Source organism: Oryzias latipes, chromosome 18 (genome assembly GCF_002234675.1).
Source record: "Oryzias latipes chromosome 18, ASM223467v1".
Classification (NCBI taxonomy): Eukaryota; Metazoa; Chordata; class Actinopteri; order Beloniformes; family Adrianichthyidae; genus Oryzias; species Oryzias latipes.
Window position 1 is genome coordinate 2,487,938 of NC_019876.2, and position 24,309 is coordinate 2,512,246.

Genomic DNA, 24,309 nt, shown 5'->3' on the forward strand with positions numbered 1-24,309 from the left:
TCTTCTTCATCTCAGATGGACTGATCCGGTTCTTCCCTCTTTTTCATCTTGGATGGACTGATCCGGTTCTTCCCTCTTTTTCATCTTGGATGGACTGATCCGGTTCTTCCCTCTTCTTCATCTTGGATGGACTGATCCGGTTCTTCCCTCTTCTTCATCTTGGATGGACTGATCCGGTTCTTCCTTTTGCCTTGTTTTTAAGGAGATTCTCTCTGATGGAACAGATGTTTCCAGTAAAACACAGCCTCCTCTCCATCATCTTCATCAGGCGTGGAAAGACTGAAGCAAACCCAACTAAACTCTGCCTTTCAGGAACTGTTGGTGTAGAACCAAACTGCAGAAGTCCAGGTTTGGTGACAGAAACATTGAAGAAATCAACCAGAACCTGAGGAAAACCCACAGAGAACCACAGAGAAGAACAGATGACCTGACAATGACAAACTGAACATCAGAGACTGAGGAGAAAACAAGACGATTTAAAAACTGAACAGGGTGTGACGGACAAAGAGAAACCAGGATAGAGAAAATGTTTAAATAATAAACTAAAGGACTTGATCTTTACACTGCCTTAAGCAGAAGAAGAAGTGAAGGAAGAGGCAGCAGAGGAACCAGAGGAACTGGTTCTTCAGGTGTCAGGTTTTAACTTTCTGAACATGACATCACTACAAGGAACAGGACAGAAGAATAGTTTCTGCAGGTTTATTCCTGCCTCAGACAGATGCATCATGGGACATAATCAGATCATTGTGGGTTTGTGCTTCATAAAGATCCTATTAGTAATGCAAAAATCTGTCTAAACATCAAATCAAGCATTAACAACATTTTAGATGCATATAAATGCATAAAAACATGTTTATGTCAACAATAAATTCATGTTTCTTTGTTTTGTCAATTGTGTGCAGGACATTTCTGGATCTTTAAAATTATCTAGAACTGGTTAGGGTTAGGGTTAGGGTTACATATTATTGTTACATATGTTACATATTCCTAATTTATTTTATCACTGAGAATGTTTAGTTGTCGGTGATCTGTGTCATAAAACATTTATTTCTGAAATGCCTCTTTTAAAAAAAAGAAAGCCTTGAACATGTTGACACTGATCAAACATAACAGATTAAATTGAAAAAAAAAGTTTTTCTTTTTGTCCTGATGGGGGTGTGGATAGTATAGTGGAGGGGACTAATTCTGGGAAACTGTGAGCTAATTTTGTTAACCAGAAAAAAAGATACTTATTGTTTTATTAAAATGAATACACACAATACTTCCATGATTACGACAGTACGACAGAGTTTTAGGGCCAGTTTTTAAACTTTTTGTCTTAAAGATTGAGATTTATTTATTTATTTATTTATTTATTTATTTATTTATTTATTTGGAGCCCCATTAGCTTCCACAAAGTGGTCGCTAGTCTTCCTGGGGTCCATACGCAAAAATTACATACATTATACCAATTTCACAAAACCCAAAACTGATTTTACAAAATACAGTGACTAATTCATCATATTTACCTTAAAAGCTTCACATGTTAAAATAAGTTAAAACAATTTCATTTTTACCAGCATATCAACACATAGCAACATAACATCAACAATAATACATTTCATAACAGCAAATCATTTAAATTATTAGTTATTGTAAATAGTCCATGTATCTTAGTTTTAAAATCTTTTTGAAATGATATTTGTTACTAATAAGCCTTGTCCTTACAGACACTTGATTCCATGCAACAGAAGATCTAAACAGCACTGTTCTTCTCATATAGTTAGATCTTGAAAAAGGAACAATCAAATCACCAGAGCTGACCTGACGAGTTTGGTATTGGTGACAATACCCACTGTATAAAACTTTGTTTACCAAATATTGTGGACATTTTTTAAAAATGACATTGTGCATTAAGCATTGAAGACTGAGTTGTACTTTGTCTTTTACCATCAACCAACCTAAAATGGTGTGCATCTCGTTCACATTGGTCCAAAAAGAGCAACCAAGAGCCACCCTGGCAGCTCGATTTTGGGCAAGTTGTAATTTTTTTTAGATGCCCCTGTGTCGCACTAGACCAAATGACTGGGCAATACTCCAGATGTGACAAAACCAAAGACTGTACAACTGTCCTCATGACTGAAGGAGGACAATATTGCGCACACCTCCGAGCCAGGGTGATTCCTCTGCCCATCTTGGATACTATATGATTAATCTGATCTGTCCAAGAGAGCTGATCATCTAATTTGATGCCCAGAAGCTTGGTTTTAGTCACTTGTTCAACTAAACTATTGTCAATCCTCAAATTCAGGTAACATGGTGCATTCAATAAATATTTTGTACCGAAAACGATGCATTTTGTTTTAGATGTATTAAGAACCAATTTATTCAACTTAACCCAATTGGTAACTAAATTAAGTTGATTCTGTAGGGCTGTATTGAGCTCTGGGACAGTAGCAGATTCACAGAATAAAGTTGCATCATCTGCATATAACACCACTTCTGCATTTCTAATCTCCTGGGACATATCATTTACAAACACTGAAAATAAAAGTGGACCCAAACAACTACCTTGTGGAACACCACATGACATAAACTTTGTTTCAGACAAGCTACCATTGAAGAGGACTTTCTGTGTTCTGCCATTAAGATAATTTCTTATCAGTGAAAGAGCCAACTGTGAAAACCATAACATTTTAGCTTTGCCAACAGAATATCATGGTCGATTACATCAAAAGCAGCTGTGAAATCTAAAAGTACCGCACCCACATATTTTTTATCATCCAAATGTGTTAACCACTGGTCTACCATATGTACTAATGCCGTATTGGTGTAATGAACTGGTCTGTAGGCATGCTGTGCACTAGTAAAAAGATCATTTGAGATAAAGTAGTGTAGCATTTGATTAAATATCAACCTTTCAAAAATTTTACTCAAAACAGGGAGAACATGAACTGGTCTGCAGTTTGAAGCAGTAAACTCTGACTTTTCATCCTTAATTAGAGGTATAATTTTTGATTGTTTCCATTGGTCAGGAAACACTCCACTGATCAGTGCTCTATTAAAAATATGACATATTGGTTTGTCCAAAACATTTGCAACTATTTTAAGGATTCTACCATCAATGTAATCAATACCTGGTGTTTTATCATCAGGTAATGAGAGAAGCAAATCTTGAACATTATTCTCACTAACAGTGTCGAACACCAAGGAACAAGCTTTATTTTCCATTATCAATTGAATATTTTGACAAGGAGAGCTTATATCCTGTGCTACCATAGAGGATCTCAGCTTTTCAACTTTGTTAATGAAAAAGTCATTCAAATGATTGGCAATATCAAATGGTTTACTGACAATAATGCCACCACTTTGCATATTCAAATTAAAAGTCTTTTTTTTTTTGCACATCAGTTCTTGTAACACTTTCCACAATCTTTTACTGTCATTCATGGAACCACAAATTTTTTGTCCAAAATATTCTTTCTTTTTCAAAAAGTTTAATTTTGTAACTTTATTCCTTAATATGCGATAGTTTGTATAATCCTCTAAATGTTTAGAATTGGAAGCCACCTTTTTTGCGTTGTCTCTCCGCTTCATGAGTGATAATAATTCCTCATCTAACCATGGAGCACTATTACTTTTTACTGTTCTTTTACGAAGTGGAGCATGTTTCTCAACAATCTTTCCGAAAGTTGCCATAAAAGTGTTCAAAGAAGCATTTACATCAATTTCCTGCACAACTGTAGACCAATTCGAACTTTTGATTTCATCAATAAATAGATTGGGATTAAAATGTTTATAGGATCTGCGATACATGATTCTTCCACCGGATTTAGGCATTTTTGTTTGCTTTGTAATGGCTATCAAATTATGATCAGAACACCCTACTCCAATAGAAACTGCCTGGGAGCATAAATCAGGAACGTTAGTGTAAATGTGATCTATACAGGTTGATTTAGATGAATTATCCATAGCAATTCTAGTTGGTTGTGTCATGACCTGTTTAAGATTACATGTATTAGCCATTGTAATGATCTTTTCAAACAAAAAACTTTTTTTTGAAAACCAGTCTATATTAAAGTCCCCAAGAAGAAACATTTCCCCACATTTATTTGAGACCATTTCCATATTTTCACATATTTTTTGTAAGTATTCTGCATTGGAGCTAGGTGGTCTGTAACAACAACCGACCAGTGTTGGTTTACTAAATGGAAGATTAATTTGCAACCATATTACTTCGATGTCTCTGCTCATTAACTCTGATTTTAGGGTAGCAACAATATTCTCCTTTACATAGAATGCTACTCCTCCACCATTTTGATTCCTATCTCTTCTGTATAATCTGTACCCATCAACATTTAGCATTGAGTTTTCAAAAGTACTATCTAGGCGTGTTTCAGATAAGGCTAAGACATGAATATTTTCAGTCAAACATATTTGTGTGATTTCATTAATCTTGTTTCTCAAGCTACATATATTTAAGTGTGCTAAAACTATACCTAGATTAAAGTGGAAGAGAGCACACAGAGCAGCAGGTGAACGCCAGCAGCAGCAGAGCAGACTAACATGATTTAGTTAAACTGGTGAGCTGAATGTTTATTGAAAACGTTCCAATTGTTTGGAAGCACTTTTTTTTAATTTACGATTTATTAATGTTTTATGTATTGATGGATGGTTACAGCAACAAACAGAGCAGCATCTTCTCAGAAAAAAAGATCCAGACCAGAAACCCACCAGGGTTCATCTTTTTTGTGGACAGAGAGTCACATGACAGACGGTCGTCCTCTTGTGTCTCCAGAACTAATCAGACCAACAGACTTAGTTACAGGTTGAGGAAAGGTTGAAGCCTCATCTGCTGAGACTCTCTCTGGTTTTTGAAAGAGATGGGATGTCTTCAGACCAGGGGAGGTTTCTGACCCTACATGAAAAAAACAAAGGATGTTAGAAACTGCACATTCCTGCAGATCAGAATAAATTGGACTTTGAGTCAAAGCAGGAGATTATTTTGAAAGGAAGACCAACAGTTACGGATTCTACAGACAACGGGACAGAAGAATCGGTCATTTCAGGCAGAGTGGTACAGACGAAAAGACTGGCGTATGGACTTTATTTACAAGTAAAGGTAAGACGATAATAAGGTTTGTGCTTTTTTCTATGCTGCAGTTTGTATATGAAAAAAACACGTTGAAATGATATTTTAAACAAAACACGTTAACTGTTGTCAATCAAATGGTGAATAAGTTACTCAGTATGGTTCATATGTTTGTAAATCTGACTGACGTCAGTGCCTCACCAGCCATTAACCTCACTGCTCGTCAGAAGTATGGGGAGATACCAGCGACATACCTTTGTTTAGGTGCAGAAAGTTCTTCCGCATTTTTGCAACCTGTCACCCTGTCATTGTGGCTGTCAACAAGGAATTTTAGATTTTCTCCACGCGCAAGCAACCCGAGATTTGACCCCACCTATGATCATCAATTTTACCTGCTAGTAAGTCACCGCCTTAAAGATAGGAAGTATTCAATATCTCAAATGTGCTAAGGCGTCAAATGGCTAAATAGCAGCAGCTCCGTCTTCCAGTCTCAGTCACGGTTCATGATGTCTGCAGAGTTCTGTTCTGTTTCTGCTTCTTGTCTGTGGATTTCTGCATGTGTGTGGTTCTGGTTTTGTTCACATGTTGAAGGTAAGGTGCTATATAAACTCACCATGAGGATGATGAGTTTATATAGCACCCCTACAACTCCATGCTGTAATGACAACGATGGAAAATTCTTTAATGAATCTTTGCACTCCGTGCATTTCCCCCCCCGTCCTTTTTATTTTTATAAAAATGAGAATATCTGCCGACACAAACTTAGACATACGAGAATTCAAGAATTGTAATTAATTAAGATGGAAAAAATATTAATTGAATCAGAGTAATATGACATTTAGTTAGAAAAATGTATAAATTTGAGTTGTATTAACAATTATTGAGTTTTATAGACATGAAATTAGGTTGAATAAATTTAACTCAATTACTTGTTACCAATAGAAGTAATTCATTTACGATATATATATATATATATATATATATATGCCCTAACCCTAACCCACAAGGAAAATGAAAATAAGATCAGAAACTTGTATGTTTACTTTGTCTGTTCTTTTTCTCCAAGCAGAAACTCTTTCTTTTGCTGATGATGCAGCCGTGTTACTTTTTTGATGGACGTATAATCTTCATACGCCGTCATTAAAATCTCAGACTCCGTCCGAATCATGAACCACGATTGAACCAGGAAGACCAAACCCGAGCATTTATTCTTAGCAGGTACTAGAGCTACAGGTTTCTCCAGCTCCACCTTGCCCCACCCTGAAGAAGGTGGAGAAGCAGACTAAACTTGACTAAACTTGAGCAAAGACACTTGCTCTTTCACATAACTGCACAAGCCTGAGGTCTGTTTCATCCACAGTTCAGTCATGATGTCTGCAACGTTCTCGTCTGTTTCTGCTTCTTGTCTGTGGATTTCTGCATGTGTGTGGTTCTGGTTCTGTTCACATGTTGAAGGTAAGTTCATGAATGTTCTGTTCTTTAGTTCAACTCTGGAGAAAAGTTTCTGTTTGATGTTTAGAAACTTCCACCTTTTATGGTGGCGGTTCTTTCTAAAGACTATTCAATGAACTAACGTCTGAATTTGGAGAAAGTTTGATGGATTCAGACACAAAATGATGACAATCTGGAAGATTGGACACACGGTTACTTTCTAAGTGGAACTTTTTATTTTCTTTGTAAATTTAAAAGTGAAAGTCTGTTAGATTTCTGCAAAAATTTCACATCTGAACATATTATTATTTAAAAAAAAACTCTGCAGAAAAGACATCACACTGATGCACACTTACACTGGTGCTGCAATTCTCCTGAAACAGTCATCCATCTTTATTTGTTGAAGTGTTTTGGCAGAAGTTTGTGATTTCATTCATGACTAAATTGATTTTTGTGTTATTTTATTCTGGAATGATGTCTTGTTGGGTCTAATATTAAAGATGATGCCAAAGGAATCTGGTATAGCTTTTAAGTATCTCATTTTGGCCAAATTTCTTATCTTAACCACGTTTCATTGTATTCTTTTCTTAAATAAATCTGTACATTAATAGTTTTCTAGTTCTGAGAAGCAAAAAGTGATCAGAACCGTCTGTATGTGAAAGATTCAATGTTTTGTTGTAAAGTATAACCCACTGGCTTATTTCTAATTCTATTCTTGTTTTTTATATCTGAATGTGAAATTTGCAATTGTTCTCTTATTGTATCACCTCAATGTGAATCTCTGTAAAACAGCATAAATTATTGAGAAAAAAAGAACAGGTTATGATTTGAGGAGATGGCTTTTGATGATTTGGATTTTCAGGGGGGAGATTATGCTAGCTCTCACGGTAAGTTTGAGGCTAAGGAAGTTGATAAGCTCAGCTTTCGGTTCCAGAAATGGAGGTATGTTTCAGGGTAGGTCAAGTTGCCATGGCAACTCATGCTCTGAACATAACCTGGTCTGGAGCAAATTTAATTGAAGGTTAGTTTGTTTACAGAGAGGTGAAGCAGCATGGAGTGTCCATTTGAAGATGATTTAGTGGATGAAGAAGCTCAGATAATACTTTTTCCACCATGAGAGGGTGATAAGACCACATATGGATGTTGGAAAGATACACTTTATACTTTGATCTAACTTAATTATTTGCTTCAGTTAAGATAAATCAATTTTTTTGTTAGGTCAGTTTAAAAATTACACAATTATTTTCCTTTCATTCAAATTAATTTAATTAAGTAGGTGTAACTTTGGTGCTGCTGTTAGATCGGCACCGCATGGGATTCTGGGATACCATTCCCTTTGCCTGTCTGGACGGATTTTGGTTTAAGTGTGGGTTTTTGACCAAATGTGTTTAGTTGTTTAGCTGTTTTACTGTGTTTTACTGAGTTATTTATACTGTTATACTTAATTCTTTCTGCACCATGAGTGGGAGGGAGGGAGAGGATGAGGTTATTTAGGACCACTAATGTGATATGGTGTAAGGTTTTGTGAAAAGAGTCTTATTGTTACATTCATTTTATTGTTATAAAAATAAGAATATCTGCAGGCTCAAATTTAGACAATAAATTAAGATGGCAAAACATTTAATTGAATTGGAGTAATATGACATTTAGTATATATATGTATATATGCGTCACAATGAAAATAGTAATGAGATAGAAACTTGTATGTTTACTTTGTCTGTTCTTTTTCTACACGCAGAAACTCTTTCTTTTGCTGATGATGCAGCCGTGTTACTTTTTTGATGGTCTCATAATCTTTATACGGCATCATTAAAACCTCAGACTCCGTCTCACTGAAGTATAGCGCTTTCTTTTTTTACCACACGTTTCCATGGTGACTCCAGAAATCGGCGATCCATTGACAATGTCTTTATGAACCTGCTGTGCACGCCCATTAACCCAGGGTTACCAAGTCGAGCGTAATTACGCTAACTCATATCCGGTCTTTTGGAACCGACATACCCAGAGTAAGCAAGTTCAGGCGGAAAGTCAGGCTAGTTTAACCCTTGTGCTATCTTAGATGACCCCCCCCCCCCCCCCCCCCTTCCATTGACGTGTTCTCCCTACCATGACAAAGGTGGATAAAGGTGGAAAGATTTCATGTAATTCATGGACACCAGTGAAGATCACAAATCATTGAAGAAAAAAGGTTCAGAGCACTGTCTATTGGGTCTAGATGACCCAACTCCCAATGTTAAAGGGCCTAGGATAGCACAAGGGTTACACGTGCTTCCTGGAAAAACCCTCTGGTTTTAATTTTGTTGTCACTCAGTTGGCTTTCAGTCTTTGATCAGAGGCGTGGCCTATTAGACAGTGATCGTTCAAGGTTTGAAAGCAGCAGCTCCGTCTTCTTGTTTCAGTCATGGTTCAACAATTTTTGCAGCAACATTCTGGTCTGTTTCTGCTTCTTCTCTGCAGAATTGTTGAAAGTTTGTTTCAATGTATTCAGACAAACAGAAAATGTTGAAAATGTGGAAGATTTGACACACAGTTACTTTGTGCGTGGAACTTTTATTTCTTTATTTAATTTAAAGGTAAAAGACTGTTAAATTTGAACCAAAACTTCTGCTGTGAATCTTTCCAAACCATGTTTTAGTTTGTTTTCCTCAAATGTTCCTCAGAAACTGAGTATTCAGTCAGTGATCAAAGACTTTAAAGTAGAAACTGTTTTGGTAGAAATGAGGTGAAAGACTGAAAACATTTGACTAAATGAATAATCATCAGGAATCATTGATTGAAATGTGTCTTTAGATAGAATTAGAAAAGACTATTGCTTTAATCCTCTTTACTCATTTCTGGATTGGATTCTAGTTTGGATTGGACTTTTATTTTGAAAGGATTTGTCTTTGGTCCAATCAAAGTCACATGTCCTTTGGTCTGATATCTATGTGGACAGAAATACTTTGGATCTTTTAGAAGCAGAAATCAAACATTGAGAAGACATTTTCACTTGGAGGTAAAGACTCAGATTTAGAAAAGTTTCTTCCTGTTTTCTTTGTTTCCAGGTGAACCAATCATTGCTGCTCCTGGTGATGATGTCATCCTGCAGATCCTCCTGGACTCTCAGGAGGATCTGCAGGAACAGATTGTGGAGTGGATCAAACTGGACATGAAGCTTTTTGTGTTTCTGTACTGGAGAAGGAAGATCATAACTGAACACATGAGCGAGTCGTTTATCCCGAGAGTGTCTCTGGACCAAGACGGACTAAAACGAGGAGACGTGACGTTAAAGATCAGGAACGTGTCGCTCCAGGATGAGGGGAAGTACAGCTGCTTCATTCCTGGGAAGAACTTCAGGGAGACGGTTCAGCTGGTTGTTGGTGAGTTTGCTCTGCAGGTTCTCCCTCACATGAAGAACATTTGTCCTGAACAGCAGGCAGGAAATGATGTCATCTCTTTGTTTCAGAGCCAAACGGAGTCAGAGCTCCAACCATGGAAACATCCCAGGTTGACATCATCTCCACTCCAGATCCAGGAGGAGACCGGATCTGGATCAGTCGCTCCAGACCGGCTCTCTGGATCCTTCTTGGACTTTTTCCCTCAGTGATCCTCTCTGCTGTTTGTGTTTGTGTCTGTCAGAGGAAACAACCAGAAGTGAGTCCTGAATTCTCTGGTCTCTCATCTTTCTGCAGGAATCTTCAGTTTCTAACATCCTTTGTTTTCTTCATGTAGGGTCAGAATCCTCCTCTGGTCTGAAGACATCCCAGCTATACAATACATTATTGGTCCTCTTGAGGATCAATGAATACACATTGCTGCCACGTGTTGGCACTACATACTTATCACATTCACTTTAGGTGGATGGAAGCTAATATGTGAAGACGTGACGATGCTCTGGTTAGACCTGCTTTTGCCTGAGGATCGGTGCTCCTTCAGTCATTTTGAAGAACTTCTTACAGTTCTCAACACAAAATCTCTGAACATGTGCTTCATAAAGTCTGAAGGTCTGAGCCGGATTTCAATGGTTCCAGGCGTTTCAGGATCACAGATGTTCGGTTTAAACTATGTTGGTTTGAACCGTTCAGAGTTTGATGTAATGAGTTTGGTCCAGCTGTTCTTTGATGCCGTGTCTGGTTTTCTGTTCAGCTGGAAGCTTGTAGCTGGAACGTTTAGACGTTCTCCTCATGTGGTTCCTCTGCAGCAGCTCTGATAGTTCAGTTCTTCAGAGGTCTGGAAGTCAAGAGACCACTATAGTTGAGACGTTTACCAACAAATCCATTGATTGAAATGGCCTTTTAACTTGAGCTATGGAAAATCAGTCATACAGCCACCTCAATGGGCGTTGTGAAATGGAACGTACCATTAAGTGTGGTAAGTGTGACCCGAAGTATAAGTAAGGCTAATGAACGCTATACGTACTTATGATATAGGGTGATGCTACCATACACAACACTTTAGTCATTACTAAGGTTGAAAACGATAAACTAAGTTAAAAAGGTTACTAGTATGTTTCCTTAAAGATACGATAAGTAACGATATGATAAGAAATGATACAATAAGAAACGATAAAAGATACGATACGATAAGTAAAAATACGTTAAGTAACGATATGTTAAGAAATGATACGATAAGAAACGATATAAGGTACGATACGATAAGTAAAAATACGTTAAGTAATGATACAATAAGTAACAATATGATAAGAAATGATACAATAAGAAACGATAAAAGATACGATACGATAAGTAACAATACGTTAAGTAACGATACAATAAGAAACGATATAAGATACGATACGATAAGTAACAATACGTTAAGTAACGATACAATTAGAAACGATATAAGATATGATAAGTAACGATACGATAAGTAACAATACGTTAAGTAACGATACGTTAAGTAATGATACAATAAGTAACAATATGATAAGAAAAGATCAAATAAGATAAAATGTGTCTTTATTGTCACTGTCCACTTGGACAATGACAAAGTACTCACAGTTACAGTACAAAAAACAAATCTAACAAAGTATCATATAAAAATGTCATTATTTAAATACTTAAAAAAGTAGATATGCATATTTACATTTACACATAAATTTCTACATTGAGAAGTAGAGTAAAGACGAGAAGTATCAAAGTTCTCGTGGGAATAGTTGTTTTGCCCATCCCCCTGTTATGTAACAACTTAAAGGTATCAACTCTGCACCTGCAAGGGTGGGGATGTTAGGTCACACACACAGACCGACACGTTTTACACAGCTAAAACAGCTGGGGGTCAAATTGACCCCAAAGGAACACAGATGTAGCAAAAAATGTTTAGCACATTGAAAAAGAAATCATGATAATTTTATGCTTAAGCAGTCATCCCCATCAAATTAGGAAAAATCATGAAGTAAAAATTAAAAAGTTAACTACTATTTTTGAATGACATACATTGAATTGGGGTCAGATTGATCCCAGGGATAAAAGGAGGGTTCAGGAGAACATGGAGAATTGAGCCTTCATGTCCTAAACGTTGCTGATGGAAATCCTAGACTTTCATTCTCTGTTCTCTCCTATTGTTTTCATGCCATCATGTTCTTTCTGTCACCAATCAATCCATCCCATAATATCCCCATTGAAAAGAAATAGATGGAAACAAACATCTGTGGAGTTTTTCTGTCCAAACTGGGACTTTGGTTGTCATTTTAGAGCCAATCACATGGATGGGTTGATGTCCATCAGAGAAAAACAGCAACTGAGAGAAATGCTGCGTTCAAGTGCTGCTGGAATGATGGGAAAAATGACTGTCCCACTCTGAAAACACACAGGAAGGTCAGAAAAACAACCCATCTTCCAGCAGCACATGAATGCAGAAGAACTTTCTGCCCCTAAACAAAGGGATTTGTGTGTGTAGTGCGCCATCTATGGGGAGACACCAGAATTACAGGAAAATCCAACATGGATGAGGATTAGCAATCTCATTGATTCCAGTTTGGTGGAGCAGATTCAAGAATTGAACAGGCTGCATTTGGGCTGGAGTTCACCCCCCCCCCCCCCCCTACTATAAACAGGTAAATGAGAACTCTTCAAACCAGGAGAAATCTGTCATTTTTATGTAACTTTAGTTCTAAACTGAGTTTCTAAAAAATGAAAGTTTGACTTTATGATTTATTTCAGGGTCAAATATCCAGTTTTTCATCCATAACTGGTAACAAAGAGGTTGGAAGCTCATTTCACTGCATTTATTTACCATTAAAAATGATAAACATGTCTTTACACTATATTGAATTATTATTAATGTTGGGATTTTATCATTTAATTAACTTATTCCAGCAATAATAAACTAAATATTAGTGAGAAATTAGTGAATGAATATATTTTTAGTTCCTTTTTCTTATAGTTTCTCTGTTGAAATGTTCTTTATTTATTTGTTTGTTTATTTCCAAGTGTTCAACTAAAAACTAAACATCATAAATAGAATAACAGTAAATGACAGTAAATGACTCAGTGAGGCTTCAATGGGATTGTTGCTGTCATGGTTCAGAACTGAAACATTAAAAAAATCATCCAAAAATGTTTTTTCTTCTTAAAACTACAAATCCCAGTTTTTTTCTGGTTGAAGCTGCAGCCACTGAAGGTTACAAACTCCTGTTTGGTGAGATCAATAAAGTTTGATTGTGGTTGATGATCTTTGTGTTTATGTCTTCTGTTTATGGCAGAAGAATTTCAATGGAGTTGAAGTTCCAGAGAACCTTTGAGCAAACCTGTTTGGATGGTTCCCCTCCTGGACAGCAGGTGGCAGACGTGAGCAGGACGCTCAAACACAGATTTCTCTTTTTTATATTTATGTACAAACATTTGAAATACGCAGACAACGATAACTATAGTGAAAAATAGGTAAATAAATCATAAAAATGAATAATTTTGATGAACAATTTTCCTCCTTGAACACGAACAAAAACAGAAATATGATAAACCATGAAAGGACGTTTGCTTTGATGTGTAGAAAAGAGAGAAACTAAAGAATTGAAGCTGAAAGAAACTGATCATTCCTGCAGAAAGATGAGATCCTGAGAGAATTCAGGACTCACTTTTTGTTGTCTCCTCTGAAAGACACAGTTAAGATCACCGTCACGGTGATCAAAGTCACCCTTTCAGAGTCACGCTTCAGATCAGTTTTAGGTCAGGAAAAAGGAAAAAACAGGACAAAACTACCAGATTAAAGCTGACAGAGGATTTATTTTATGTTTCAAACACATAGTTCATACAAAAACACATCAAGTATTTACAAACACACACAGAAATCACTGCAATCATTTTCTCACTGAGGACGATTTCTAAAAACACTAAAGACATTTCTGAACTCAAGATATTCTTAGAAAAATATCAAGACGTCCAGATAAACAAAAGTGCATTTTGCTGCATTTTATTCTGAAAAACACAAACAGATGATTACTAGATGATGAACGCCACTGGGTGGGGGGGGGGGGGGGGGGGGGGGTTCTCCGGTCCACGTGTGCAGAACCGTGGCTACTGATGGATCCTAGTTCATCGTCAACCGTTGCCCCTTTACTGCTAACCGTGGGGGCAGATGCTAATGTGACTCATTGTTTTCCTGAACGGGCCGAGGTCGGTCACTCTAAGTTCTCCAGGTAGAACTTTATTCTGAAAGTCTCTTCAATCCTTGAAGACGAGCAAAGCAGCTTTGGAGAGATGGGATGTCTTCAGACCAGAGGAGGTTTCTGACCCTACATGAAGAAAACAAAAGGATGTTAGAAACTGAAGATTCCTGCAGAAAGATGAGAGATCAGAGAATTCAGGACTCACTTCTGGTTGTTTCCTCTGACAGACACAAACACATACAGCAGAGAGGATCACTGAGGGAAAAAGTCCAAGAAGGATCCAGAGAGCCGGTCTGGAGCGACTGATCCAGATCCGGTCTCCTCCTGGATCTGGAGTGGAGATGATGTCAACCTGGGATGTTTCCATGGTTGGAGCTCTGACTCCGTTTGGCTCTGAAACAAAGAGATGACATCATTTCCTGCCTGCTGTTCAGGACAAATGTTCTTCATGTGAGGGAGAACCTGCAGAGCAAACTCACCAACAACCAGCTGAACCGTCTCCCTGAAGTTCTTCCCAGGAATGAAGCAGCTGTACTTCCCCTCATCCTGGAGCGACACGTTCCTGATCTTTAACGTCACGTCTCCTCGTTTTAGTCCGTCTTGGTCCAGAAACACTCTCGGGATAAACGACTCTATCATGACTTCAGTTACTATCCGCCTGAACTGGTAATAACACACAAAACTATATGGATCTGGTTTTATCTCCAGTTTGGTCCACTCTATGGTGAAACCACGCAGATCCTCCTGAGAGTCCAGGCGGCACGGCAGGATGACATCATCACCAGGAGCAGCAATGATTGGTTCACCTGGAAACAAAGAAAACAGGAAGAAACTTTTCTAAATCTGAGTCTTTACCTCCAAGTGAAAATGTCTTCTCAATCTTTGATTTCTGCTTCTAAAAGATCCAAAGTATTTCTGTCCACATAGATATCAGACCAAAGGACAAGTGACTTTGATTGGACCAAAGACAAATCCTTTCAAAATAAAAGTCCAATCCAAACTAGAATCCAATCCAGAAATGAGTAAAGAGGATTAAAGCAATAGTCTTTTCTAATTCTATCTAAAGACACATTTCAATCAATGATTCCTGATGATTATTCATTTAGTCAAATGTTTTCAGTCTTTCACCTCATTTCTACCAAAACAGTTTCTACTTTAAAGTCTTTGATCACTGACTGAATACTCAGTTTCTGAGGAACATTTGAGGAAATTAAACTAAAACATGGTTTGAAATATTCACAGCAGAAGTTTTGGTTCAAATTTAACAGATTTTTTTTTTGGTTTACACAATTAAAGGATAAAAATTGCCACGTACAAAGAAACTGTGTGTCAAATCTTCCACATTTTCATCATTTTCTGTCCGTTTAAATACATTCAAAGAAACATTAAACAATTTTCCAGAGAAGATGCAGAAACAAACCAGAATTCTCCTACAAACTGACTAAACCATGACTGAAACAAGCAGACGGAGCCGCTGCTTTTAAATGTGGTCTGATCTTCATCTAATAAGCCACGCCTCTGACCAAATATGATCAAAGACTGAAAGTCAACTGAGAGACAACAAAATAAAAATCTTAAAATCAGCCATCTCCTCATACTGACACCTGTTCCTTTTTCTTAATAAAAGTTATTGCTATTTTACAGAGATTCACATTGAGGTGATACAATCAGAGAACAATTGCAAATATCACATCATATAATAAGCCAGGGGGTTTATTGTTGACTTGTTTACTTTACAACCAAACATTGAATCTTTCACATACAGACGGTTCTGATCACTTTTTGCTTCTCAGAACTAGAAAACTATTAATGTACAGATTTATTTAAGAAAAGAATACGATGAAGCGTGATTTTTGACTAGAATGTTTAATTTTGTGGATAAGAAATTTGGCCAAAATGAGCTAGAGATTTAAAAGCAAACCAGAGTCATTTGGTATCATCAGTAGCGGTTTTAGGCACGGGCCATACGGGCGATTGCCTGGGGCGCAAAAATGAAGGGGGGCGGCGCCTGCGGCTCAGCCCTTGTAAAATAATGTATGCACCACTATTGGTTTATTTATGTCACAGAGTTTGAAACAGCCTGAAAGCTGGCGGCGTCCCGCAGCTGCGCTCCCCCTCTCTCTCTCCTGTCTTTGAGAAGTAGACTCAAATGTGTGTGAGAAGGGAGGGGGCGCGGGGTGAAGGGTGCCGGCTGAGAGATGAGCACGGAGCGCGCCCCGCGTTTGTGCTTGCGCAAAACCTGGCTGAATCAAGGGGGGGGGGACGGTCGCGGGTCGCGGCTCCGGGCTTGATGAAAAAATAAAAACAGCGACAGCGCAGCCATGTAGCGAATTGGCGCCCCTGGCTGCACGCGCTCCTGCTGGAAATGTGTGAAGAACCAGGGGTGTCTGTGAGTCGCTTCCAAATGAAGTGGCCAGGCGGAGGACAAGGGCAGGGGGGGAGAGATGTACTTTATAACACTTTTTAAAAAGTCCATCATACAGTGACATTCTATAACCTTAATTTTAATAAAGGTATAAAATCTATGGAAGTTTTTCTGTGCCATCAGATTCTGAATATTTTTAACCCTTGAATTTTCTATCTGAATTTTTTTTACCTTTGAATTTTCATTCTGAATTTTTATAACCTTTGAATTTTCATTCTGAATTTTTACAACCCTTGAATTTTTATTCTGAATTTTTATAACCCTTGAATTTTCATTTTAAATATTTTTTAACCCTAAGATTTTCATCTCCCAAAAATTCAATGTAAAAAATTTCGAAGGGGAAGACGCTGCTTCTTTTGTGCCACCAGCACAACTAGTCGATCTAAGAACACATCGATATCCAGCCAATCAAGTCATGAGAACGACATGACGTCAGCGTTCGGTACGTTTTACAGAAGTCCAAAAGATGGCAGCAAACTCGGCAGGCGGTTCATCGGTGAGTCATTAATCCTTTATATCTCTCTATTATCGTCTTATTGACGTCGGCTTATATAGCAAAAAAACGTGCATCTTCTGTTGATATCTTATTTTTTTCAAATTTGTGTTCTCGCCATTTTTCCCGCCGCGAATCACGGTGAAAAAAAATTGTGCAGTTATTAATCCCGCGCTTAGTGACTGCTGCTGCACCTGGTCGTGGGTCAGACAGAATCAGACCGCTAACTCTGGTAATGCGTATGTAAAAGAAACAATACGTGTATCACTTGTTCATTCGTTTTTCAACTTAAAATAAAAAACAAAGCAATGTTACATGAACCGCTCATCTATTTTTTTAAATTAAAATAATAAATGACAAAAATATTTTTTATGTTTTTTAAGTTTCCCGCCTTGTGTTAACTTTTCTGCTAACGTGAAAGACCACGTATATAGCCAGATAGCGACTACCATTACCTTATATTTTGCGTTAATCTGCAGTGCTTCTCAAATAGTGGGGCGTGCGCAAAAAATAATTGAGAAGCACTGCGTTTATGAACTAAAAAATAAATAACGCTAATATTTTATGTTTCCATCCGTGGGCTAAATTTGTGTTTTTGTGTTTTGTGTTAGAGTGATAACAGTGAAATTGTGCAGTCAATCCAACGCTTACTGCACCTGGTAACATCATCGGGGAGACACCAGAGCACTAACTCTGGTGTTACTACTCTCACTGAAGGGTTGAGTATTAAACCAGAGGTTTTCATATCTGCCTTTTTTATTATTAAATTCAAGGTCAAGCCTTATCTGATTAATGAATATGTTTGCATTGTATAGGGAGCAGAGGCAAGGCAGCCAAACTAACAACACTGGAGCAGAAAGACCATCTGTTCAGATGGAAATGACACGGTAAACTTGAACAGGACTGTGTTTTCATTCATTTCTACCTTTTTGTGTTGGTAGTTTTTCTGTAGTGATAAAAACAGGCACGGCAATGGGGGGTGCTGAACATTTCTAGACAAGCCCTTTTTGCCCTTTTGCTATTGCAAAATGCTAGCATAGCCTGCTGCCCTTTCATTTACAAGATCTGGTTTAAAACAATTACTTTTTTTTACCTACCTTCTGTTCTTCCATTAGCGAAATGACCTACTCCGCCAAGCCTTGAGCACGCAAAAAGACACTTACAGATGTCAATTTAGTTGGTTTCACTCCTGCAGCTCCTCAGCTGAATGTGGCTCACATGCTCTTAATAGCAATGGGAAATTATTTTGTTAAACAAATGTTTACCACCCATTAGTCCAATTTAAGGTTATACACAACTGAGCAAATACTGTTATAAAATATGGCTAAATAAGATAATTGCTAGACCAGTACAAAACATTTATGGGTCGATATTTATCGCCCAAGGTAAAAGGTTAAGAAAAAAAGTTTTTGTTTTTTTCACATGAGGTGGTTGTGCTAACTACAATACCACCTATTTACAACTCAAAAGTTCTTGTTCTCAGTGTTTATATAACATAAAGAAATCATGGGTGTTGACATTTCTACACTTTCATAATGAGATGTGTCTAGAATTTTGACTCACCGTGTCAGGTTATTACGTCATAGCAAGCTTTATGTTGTTCATCTGTTTCATATGTCAATCTTCAAATAAAATTGATATAATAGTGTTTTTTTAGTCACACATCTTTGTTCTTTTGTTTTTTAAAGGTCCTTTCCAGGTATCTTTGCCCGTGGAAGAGGAAAGCGGCGCTTTCCTGCAGCCAGTTATATCCCTGCAAAGAAAATTAAACCATTGGAAGTGGTCTTTCACTTGTTGCCTAAACAATGTGAGAGAAGTCCATCTGAAGAAGAGCAGATAGTCCACCTGCAGGCAGGGTTGGGTCGCAGGACTGCTCAACTATATGAAAGCACAACACATGATGAGGTAATAAGATGCAAATTGTCATGTTTGTGTGTCTATTTTCAATATCTATTTGGTAACTCCATCAGTTTGACATCTAAGAAATAAAAAAACAAAGTTATTACAATTATATAAGAGCACTTTTTACTTTTTATCCTTAATTAAGTCAACAATGAATATAATGTTTGTTTACAGCTGTGTGAAGCCCTCAATGTTTTGTTTCCAAAACTGGCAGCAGTTACTGGTGGTTGGTTGGTATACAAGTGTCGAGGTGGGAAATATTGAGTTTCTATTCCAGTGCCATTTCATCACTTTTGCATATTGATACACCTTAAGAGGTTTTGGAAATATTATAATTATTTGTAATTGTATACATATTACATCTTAATTCCTAATAAAAAAGTTGGGTATCTTTTTTTATCCTTAAGATTGCTTTAGATTATTTTGTTTCTGATAGTACTCATACAGTAATCAAATTTGCCTCACCTTTGTATTAAAGGGGATACTGCTGTTGGACAGGGAGTCACTCGTTACTTTATCTCCACATGTATGGAGAAACTGAAATCTGGATTTTGCATCAATTTTGGTAAGCACATAACATTATGCCTCCTTCCAAATCATATGAAAGACTACCCTATAACTTAATTTTTCATTTTAATGTCTTGAACAGCAAATTCCAATGTTACGTGCCTTTTTGAAGGACCACCTGGCCATTTAGTTCCCTCAGCCTCTCACTTTCTCGTGGAGAGTGACATGTTCCTGGTGGCAGGGAGAATGATTGGCCACTCCTTCATACATGAAGGACCCTGCTTGTCTGGGCTCAGCCCCGCTGTTGTCCATGTCCTGCTTGGTGGGAGCCCTGAAACGGCAACCGTTACACTGGAGGACTGCGCAGACCTGGACATCAAAGAGAAAATCGAGCTTGTAATTTTTTTTTTCTAAATTTTTGTTCTTAGGTTCTGAGAAGTGTCTTTCAATTTCTGCACTACACTTATTTTTTAACATTACATTTTGCGCTAGATCTTAACTTTTTATTTTATTTTAAGCTTGAAGGGGACACTGCACTTTCTGAAGCTGAAAGAGCAAGGGTTCAGGAATTGGCCTATGCGTGGGACCTTCCTTGCTTGACGGAGAGCAATAAAAAATGGCTTTTTGAGAAGCTGTTGATTCATGCTGTGAGTGAAAATGTTTTGTTTTTGGCAGAATCTTTTTATTTAAATATCATGGATGCCTGAGTATAGTATTTTTGCTCTTCCTTCTAAATAAACTACCAGACCTTCTATAAAAAAAATTGCAAAACCATGATAGAAAATGTATGACATCCTTTATGAGAGCTTGTTTTTTTAGCATCATTAGACTCCAGACCAGGTTTTATGAAATGAAATGACAATTCTAAGTTCTCTACTTAACAACTGTGCCATCACCAACTATAATTTGCACTATAAAACAAAGAAATATAGAAACATTTTCAATTTTTCCTAAAATGTTATTTAATTCACAAACAGCAAGTCTTTTTTTAAACATATTTTGGCAGTCTCTCAAAAAAGTTCTGTCATACCTACATCAATAGGATTGGATAAGTCAAAAAATCAAAATATTTCCAAGAACTTCACAACCATCAACATGAAAAATTAGTTATTTTTGTTTATTCAGCTTTTGCTACATTATGAGATAGGGCCTGATTAACTTCATGTGAGTGGAACCTATGATTGTGCTTTTATTGCATGTAAAATTACACATTTTTACTTTTTTATTAGTTTGTTTAACTACAGTAATATACATTTTCCACTATTGGAAAGTATCGTTCTTCATTTTTTTTTACCGCCAGTAAATAGAATGATGATTAGCTGCAGTAATAAAACTGGTTCTCATTTCATATTGACATTTGACAGAACAGAAAGAAAGTCTGGGTTTTAAATGTGTGTATCATTTTTTAAACGTTTCTGTTTGTTTGTAGGTAATTGGACGTGTCACAAGGCAAATTAAACAGCTGAGACGAGGGCTTAAAGAGACTCCAGTGTGGACAGTGCTTACCAAGCGACCTGAAACTGCAGCCTTGATTTTTCCAAGTGAAAGAACAGGCGACATTTGTCCTGAGGTACATATTTGCCAGTGACCTCGGTTAGGATTTGTACTTCTACAATTTTCTTAAAAAATGCACCTTGTTGAGAATTTTCACGCTTTTTACAAAATAAATGTGGTATTGGCATTCTCAAATTTGGCGTATTAACAGGTGTCTCTGGTCCTTAACCCCTGCGAATTGTGGGGGGGGATACTATATATTGAAGTTAAAATTGTTGCAACGTGTTTAATACTTTTATCCTATTACAGATATTTCTTCAACGCATCAGTTGGCCAAAGGAGGAGGAAGATGAAGATGATGATTGGTCTGCTGAAACCAAAAGCCGCATTAAGGGGTATCTTCAGGAGTTCATTAAAAATGGTAAGTTTCTTTCATATATGGGAGTGCTACAAAAGTTTTTTTTGGCTGCTATTGAATTGAATTTATAAAAAAATATCAATTCCAGAAAGAAAACCTTAACATTCATGAATGAAAACATTAACATGATTATGTTACTCTTATTAGTCCAGTAAGTGTAATTACATCTGTTAAATACATATTTTTCCAAATTAGCCTTAAAGCTACACTGACACACAGTTTAAGAATTGTGAAGTTAAATTATTTTTGACAAATAAATTGAAACATAATCTTTATTCTGGATTTTGCTTCATTGATGCTTACAGGAACGGCAGTTGAATTGATGAATTTAGCCAAATTTTGGACTGGATGGGAGATTTTACCGAAGAGCCTGTCTGTGGAGATCGTCAGAAGCAGCTATCCCACAGCCTCCACCTGCTACGAGACCTTAAAAATTCCAGGTCATTACAGAGTCTACAGATCTTTCAGATGTGATCTCCTTGCCTGTATTCAGACTTGTCATACAGGATTTGGGCTCCTGTGAATTCTTGGGTTTGTTTTATGTTCATAAAAAAAGGTTTTGTTAGACCAGGAAGTTTGTTGTGGCCTTGAATGTCACGTGTTTTACTGTTTTTGTTAAAAAAATAAAACATTGAGATTTTGCTCTCAAATAAACCACTGATGAAACTGATCCCACTGGCCTCTTAACAGATTTTTTTTCCTTTATTGTGGAAAAAAATGTTCACAAAACTTAACAGCTGCAATGTAAACATCAGAGCCAAAGGAGTCTGATTCAGCTCTTGGGTCAACTGCACTTCTTAAAGCTGCCATTTGTTCATCTGTCAGTGGGCAGTTGATGTTTGGTACAACGACGTCTGAATGTTCCTGATGAGGAAGTCCGCTCTCCTCCCACTCAATATGTGGAATCTCCATGCCCTGAGGTATGCAAGCCACAGAAATAAATAAATGGTAAAGAGCAAACAAACCAACATCACAAAGTTATCTATATATTTGTATATACCTCCATGTTCTCTGGTTCGGGAATGGGATGACGTGCACGACCCAGTACCCACAGCTGGTTAGGAGTAATGTTACTCTCTGTTCTTAAAGGATGATTATCCCAACCACTGCAGAAAGTGTCCAGGTCATCCTGTATACGTGGTAAAAATACATAGTGGCAGCAGAAGAGGTGTTGAACACTGGCAATGCTGAGGAATCCCTCTTCTTCAAGGTGGTGGAGAACATTGTAGTATGTGCTGGTCACAGCAACCCACAGATCTCTCCAGAGCCGCTCAATCCTAGGTGATTACAAAAACAGTGATTCAGCAAATGGAGTATTCCATTATAAATCTTTAGTAGGAAATTTGGGACAGTGAATAGTCACGTCCAGATAAAAAGGCGGATTCTATTCCCACATATTTACCTGCAGCCAAGATGCACATTGCAGCGTTAAATATAAGTTCATCCGAACGAAGCTAAAGGTTTTTGACACGTAATAACCAAACCCTAAGTTATTCCCGGTAAATTCGGTAAAAAATAAAGCACTGGCCACATGTTAGGACTTAGAAAATTATGAGCGAACATTCATTCATTCATCATCATGAACTCAATAATAATCACAACACAAGTAAAAGCACATTAGAAAATCATCTCGCTCTAATAGTCGGAAACCTCTCTGCTCCGTTGTAAGCAATAACGGTCTGAACCCGGAAGCTGAAAAATGACACATAGTTCGCCGCGGGACAAATTGATAAAATAAAATATCAACAAAAGATGCACGTTTTTTTGCTATATAAGCCGACGTCAATAAGACGATAATAGAGAGATATAAAGGATTAATGACTCACCGATGAACCGCCTGCCGAGTTTGCTGCCATCTTTTGGACTTCTGTAAAACGTACCGAACGCTGACGTCATGTCGTTCTCATGACTTGATTGGCTGGATATCGATGTGTTCTTAGATCGACTAGTTGTGCTGGTGGCACAAAAGAAGCAGCGTCTTCCCCTTCGAAATTTTTTACATTGAATTTTTGGGAGATGAAAATCTTAGGGTTAAAAAATATTTAAAATGAAAATTCAAGGGTTATAAAAATTCAGAATAAAAATTCAAAGGTAAAAAAAATTCAGATAGAAAATTCAAGGGTTAAAAATATTCAGAATCTGATGGCACAGAAAAACTTCCATAGATTTTATACCTTTATTAAAATTAAGGTTATAGAATGTCACTGTATGATGGACTTTTTAAAAAGTGTTATAAAGTACATCTCTCCCCCCCTGCCCTTGTCCTCCGCCTGGCCACTTCATTTGGAAGCGACTCACAGACACCCCTGGTTCTTCACACATTTCCAGCAGGAGCGCGTGCAGCCAGGGGCGCCAATTCGCTACATGGCTGCGCTGTCGCTGTTTTTATTTTTTCATCAAGCCCGGAGCCGCGACCCGCGACCGTCCCCCCCCCCTTGATTCAGCCAGGTTTTGCGCAAGCACAAACGCGGGGCGCGCTCCGTGCTCATCTCTCAGCCGGCACCCTTCACCCCGCGCCCCCTCCCTTCTCACACACATTTGAGTCTACTTCTCAAAGACAGGAGAGAGAGAGGGGGAGCGCAGCTGCGGGACGCCGCCAGCTTTCAGGCTGTTTCAAACTCTGTGACATAAATAAACCAATAGTGGTGCATACATTATTTTACAAGGGCTGAGCCGCAGGCGCCGCCCCCCTTCATTTTTGCGCCCCAGGCAATCGCCCGTATGGCCCGTGCCTAAAACCGCTACTGTTTTCTTATGTCACAGTTTGTGAGTTTGTAACAGCCTGAACCTGGCCGCGCCGCCGCCCTCGCCCCGCAGCTGCGCTCTCCTGTCTTTGAGAAGCAGACACAAATGTGTGTGAAGAAGGAGAAGGGAGGGGGCGCGGAGTGAGCACGGAGCGCCGCCGCGTTTGCGCATGCGCAAAACCTGGCTGGCTCATCTTTCAGGGGAGGCGACGGTCGCGGGCTTGATGAAAAAAATAAAA

At 37.9% G+C, this 24,309-nt stretch overlaps 2 protein-coding genes across 2 annotated transcripts; both read left to right on the plus strand.

The window, feature by feature from the left end:
- The first annotated feature begins 6,408 nt into the window (after nt 1-6,408).
- On the plus strand, nt 6,409-11,081 carry LOC110014836 (myelin-oligodendrocyte glycoprotein-like). The gene is made up of 4 exons (XM_023965994.1): nt 6,409-6,526; nt 9,547-9,861; nt 9,948-10,135; nt 10,214-11,081. The coding sequence occupies exons 1-4, from the start codon at nt 6,439-6,441 to the stop codon at nt 10,235-10,237; spliced, it is 615 nt and encodes a 204-aa protein (XP_023821762.1). The 5' UTR covers nt 6,409-6,438; the 3' UTR covers nt 10,238-11,081.
- An 8,579-nt stretch (nt 11,082-19,660) lies between these two features.
- On the plus strand, nt 19,661-22,492 carry LOC110014834. Its single transcript, XM_023948981.1, has 5 exons — nt 19,661-19,810; nt 19,933-20,061; nt 20,844-20,984; nt 21,218-21,329; nt 21,632-22,492. Exons 1-5 carry the CDS (start codon nt 19,661-19,663, stop codon nt 21,847-21,849), a joined length of 750 nt encoding a protein of 249 aa, XP_023804749.1. The 3' UTR covers nt 21,850-22,492.
- The last annotated feature ends 1,817 nt before the right edge of the window (nt 22,493-24,309 follow it).

Excerpts from the sequence above, each read along its gene's own strand:
- LOC110014836 (XM_023965994.1), top strand. The coding sequence starts at position 6,439 with ATGATGTCTGCAACGTTCTCGTCTGTTTCTGCTTCTTGTCTGTGGATT. Across the intron at positions 9,862-9,947 it reads GACGGTTCAGCTGGTTGTTG|AGCCAAACGGAGTCAGAGCT; the intron begins GTGAGTTTGCTC and ends TCTTTGTTTCAG. Across the intron at positions 10,136-10,213 it reads GTCAGAGGAAACAACCAGAA|GGTCAGAATCCTCCTCTGGT; the intron begins GTGAGTCCTGAA and ends TTCTTCATGTAG.
- LOC110014834 (XM_023948981.1), top strand. The coding sequence starts at position 19,661 with ATGATTGGCCACTCCTTCATACATGAAGGACCCTGCTTGTCTGGGCTC. Across the intron at positions 20,062-20,843 it reads AGAAGCTGTTGATTCATGCT|GTAATTGGACGTGTCACAAG; the intron begins GTGAGTGAAAAT and ends GTTTGTTTGTAG. Across the intron at positions 20,985-21,217 it reads CAGGCGACATTTGTCCTGAG|ATATTTCTTCAACGCATCAG; the intron begins GTACATATTTGC and ends ATCCTATTACAG.